We start from the raw sequence: 3,437 nt of genomic DNA on the forward strand, positions 1-3,437 counted from the left end.
TCTTAAACAGGTCCATGTCCTCCTGGAAGCCAATCCAGGTGCCAATGTCTTGCTTAACTATAAACTGCTTAAAAAAGGACGCCGCCCCTCCACCGTTTCCCGGCCCTACAAACATGCAGTCATGCAGAGAGAGAGAGAGAAGCAGCAGGTAGCGTGGCTCCGCCTGGCAGGAATGTATGCAAATGACTACACAAGAAGCGAGAGATCCTCCAGGTGTCAGTTTCAGTCAGGGGGAGGGCATCTCCACCGCGCCAAGGCACAGCAACAAACAGCCCCGGAGAGGTGGACGGCTTGGCAAAAACAGGGAGCAGAGCCAGCCGGTTTGAACTCCTCTGCCTCAGGAAATTATTAACTTTCTGGAATTTGAGGTAGGGCTGCACGTCTTTCTCTAACTTTGCCAGAAATGCCAACAGAGGACCTCTGGGGAATGCAGTTTGACATGCAGCTGTTGGGGAAGCTCTCCCTGTCTGTGGTGGCTGTGCTCCTGGCGTCCTGGGCTTACAGATTCTATAGTTCCAGAGGTCGGAAGCCCCTTTCTCAGGATGGAGAAACTCAAGTGAATGGGCAGGGCAAGGAGGAAGTCACCGATTGCTGCGTTGGTTGCAATGCCAATTTAAGACAGAGGAAACGGAACCAAAAGGAAGAAGCAGAAGAGGTAAGCAAAGAGAGAGCAGAAACAGACTTTGTACACCACACGAAGGCGATGGAAGCCGTCAATCACAAGGTCCTTCAGCCAATCAGTAAGAGTCACAGGGATGTGGAATTCACTGTCCCAAAGAAGGGACCTGGGGAAGAAGAGCTGGGCAGCAAGGGTGACAACAATGACAACTGTCAGGTGGACCCAAGGGACCTGCCTTCCAAAGAGAGCTTTATTTCCAGTTCGGATGGCCAAGGTGTGGAAGAGCAGGTGGAAGTCGGTGAGCCGCTTGCCTCAAAGTGCAATAAAGATGCCTTGCAGTCAACACGCATTTTGGAGGTCAGCAGTGACCAGGAGAGGAGTCGTTCACCGGCCTTGCTTACGACTGTGAACTCTGGCCTTGGAGTGGAGCGGGAGCTGCGTGAGAACCTTGAACACCCGGGCTCTTGCTTTCACTTCCAGTCCAAAGCAGAGATCAAAGTGGAAGACAGCAGCTTAGTCGTGGAGATGCCAGGTGTTGGACGCAGGCAAATGCACGGCAAAATTTATGAGTACTTCATAGAGTCTGCTTCTCATTCCGTTTCGGACGACAACACCTACCAGCCTAGCTATTCGGCCCCAGAGCTTGCACAGTATGACGACCAGATGATTCATGATGCCTGTTTGGAAGAGCTGGAGGCCAAGCTGAAAGTGGAAAGAGGTAGCTGTTGGAAGGGCAGCAATGACCCACCATCAACGGCAAATTCAATCGCTTCTCCCTCCATCCATTTAGACTCCGTTTTCTTGGACGATTTCGAGAATGGCTACAAAGAGGAAGCCTCCGGGACTCTGGTCGACAGGAGCAGACATGGGTCGGGGCGAAGTCGAAAAGAAAGCCTTTCCCATATTGTGGAGAATTCTGAACTGCAGATCTCTTTGCGTGATCTCAGATCTTCTTCCACTCCAGCATCCAGTCGGCTTAGCTCCAGAACACCCTCATCAGAGAAGCTGTGCTTCAGTCCCACAGGCTCAGCAAGAGATCCCAGGGACAATGACACAAATTTAGACATGTTTGCCGGAAACAGTCAAACTGAAAACGTGGACAGCGCTGAACTGGACATCTTGAAGTGCCAGTTGGATTTAGGGAACTGCTTAAAGGCACTCGCCATGGCCCAGAAGCACCACCTGCCTGAATTACAGGAGGCAGCATACAAGGTTATGTCGGACAACTATTTACAGGTCCTGAAGGACCCGACCATCTATGGGAGGCTAAGAGCAAACGAAAGGGAGCAGATCCAAACCCGAAGGCTGAGAGGCAAGAAACACCTGGTGGTAGTCGACATGGATCCTCAAGACTACCTGGATCCCAGATTCCAAAACCCACAGGATTCCAGTCTCCGCACATCAAGCAGACTCTACTACTATGACAACCAGAACGATTCCTGGCACCCTTTATCCAGCGTGCCCCGGGAGGTCATCTCCAAGGGCTGCTCCATGTGCACCATGGACAACTACCTCTTCATCACGGCTGGATGCCATGGCACGAATGGAAAGATGAAACCATCCTGCAAGGTCTTCTGCTTCAATCCTATCACGGGAATTTGGAAGGAAATCTGTCCTATGAATCAAGCTCGGCCGCAGTGCAAGCTAGTGGCGTTACATGGCTATTTGTATGCCATTGGGGGAGAGTGTCTATACACAGTTGAGCGTTATGACCCCAGGGTGGACAGGTGGAACTTTGTGGCCCCTCTGCCAAACGATACCTTTGCCGTTGCCCACCGTGCCACCGCATGCAATGGTGAAATTTACGTTTCCGGAGGCACACTGAGGTACACCCTGCTGCGCTATAACCCGAAGACTAACACCTGGAAGGAAAGCCTGATTATGGGGAACAAGGAGAGAACCGCCGACATGGTGGCCATCAAGAGTTTCATTTACCGCTTTGATGTCAATCCAGCCCTGGGCATCAGTGTGTATCGCTATCACGCCATGGCCAAGCTTTGGTACGAGTGCTGCATCAAGCGAATTCCCTACTCAGCTACTTTCCAGTGTGCCGTCATCGACAATCTGGTGTACTGCATTAACCGGCAATTTACTATGAGATTCCTAGCAGATGAAGTTTCTCCCGCTTTTGTAGAGGAAAAACTGACAGCACTGCCCGCAGCCAAGGGGATCCTGTTCCCGTTAACCCTTTCACTTCCCGAAATGGTAGCCGTTCAGACCAGCGTGTAGTAGCACATGACTGTTTACAAAGGAGCTATGGAACCTTTGGAATACTTTTGCTGCAGGATGGCGATTTATCTGGGTGGAAAATTTTTAGACGAGGACACAACTCCGATGAATTAAACATCAGGATCTAAAAGGGAAAAAAAAGGTCGAGCTGGACCTTGTAGTCAACTGATATCTGCTAGTGAGTGTGTCCTGGATGGGATCAGGGACGTAAAAAGAGACATGGAGAAGAGAAATGGCAATTCAAACCAGGTAAAGACTTGCTAGAAAAAAAAAAAAAAAAAACAACAAACACAGACTCCTTCATGAAGTACAGGACAATATTGAGTGTGTGCGCATAAAAGGTCAGAGGTGCAGTCGAGAGATTTGATTCTGAATGTACAGTACCCTGTAAAAAGAGTGTAAACTGGAGAAGGTTTAAACGGGTTTGTAGCTACTGCAGAAAATAGAAACGTGTCACAGAGAATTGTATAAAGCACTAAATTACGATGAAAAGGTGAAAATGAAGACTAAAGGTTAGAGCTACCCTTTAGCAGGGATTTTAAAAGATAGTCTGGGTGTTCTTCTTAAAATTCATTATTTTATCCTGCAA

General features: G+C 49.3%; 1 protein-coding gene across 1 annotated transcript; it reads left to right on the forward strand.

The window, feature by feature from the left end:
- Nucleotides 1-215: 215 nt before the first annotated feature.
- klhdc7a (kelch domain containing 7A) lies at nucleotides 216-2,989 on the forward strand. The gene has a single exon (XM_028807950.2). The coding sequence runs from the start codon at nucleotides 404-406 to the stop codon at nucleotides 2,846-2,848; it is 2,445 nt and encodes an 814-aa protein (XP_028663783.2). The 5' UTR covers nucleotides 216-403; the 3' UTR covers nucleotides 2,849-2,989.
- The last annotated feature ends 448 nt before the right edge of the window (nucleotides 2,990-3,437 follow it).

This window comes from Erpetoichthys calabaricus, chromosome 8 (genome assembly GCF_900747795.2).
Source record: "Erpetoichthys calabaricus chromosome 8, fErpCal1.3, whole genome shotgun sequence".
Taxonomy (NCBI): domain Eukaryota; kingdom Metazoa; phylum Chordata; class Cladistia; order Polypteriformes; family Polypteridae; genus Erpetoichthys; species Erpetoichthys calabaricus.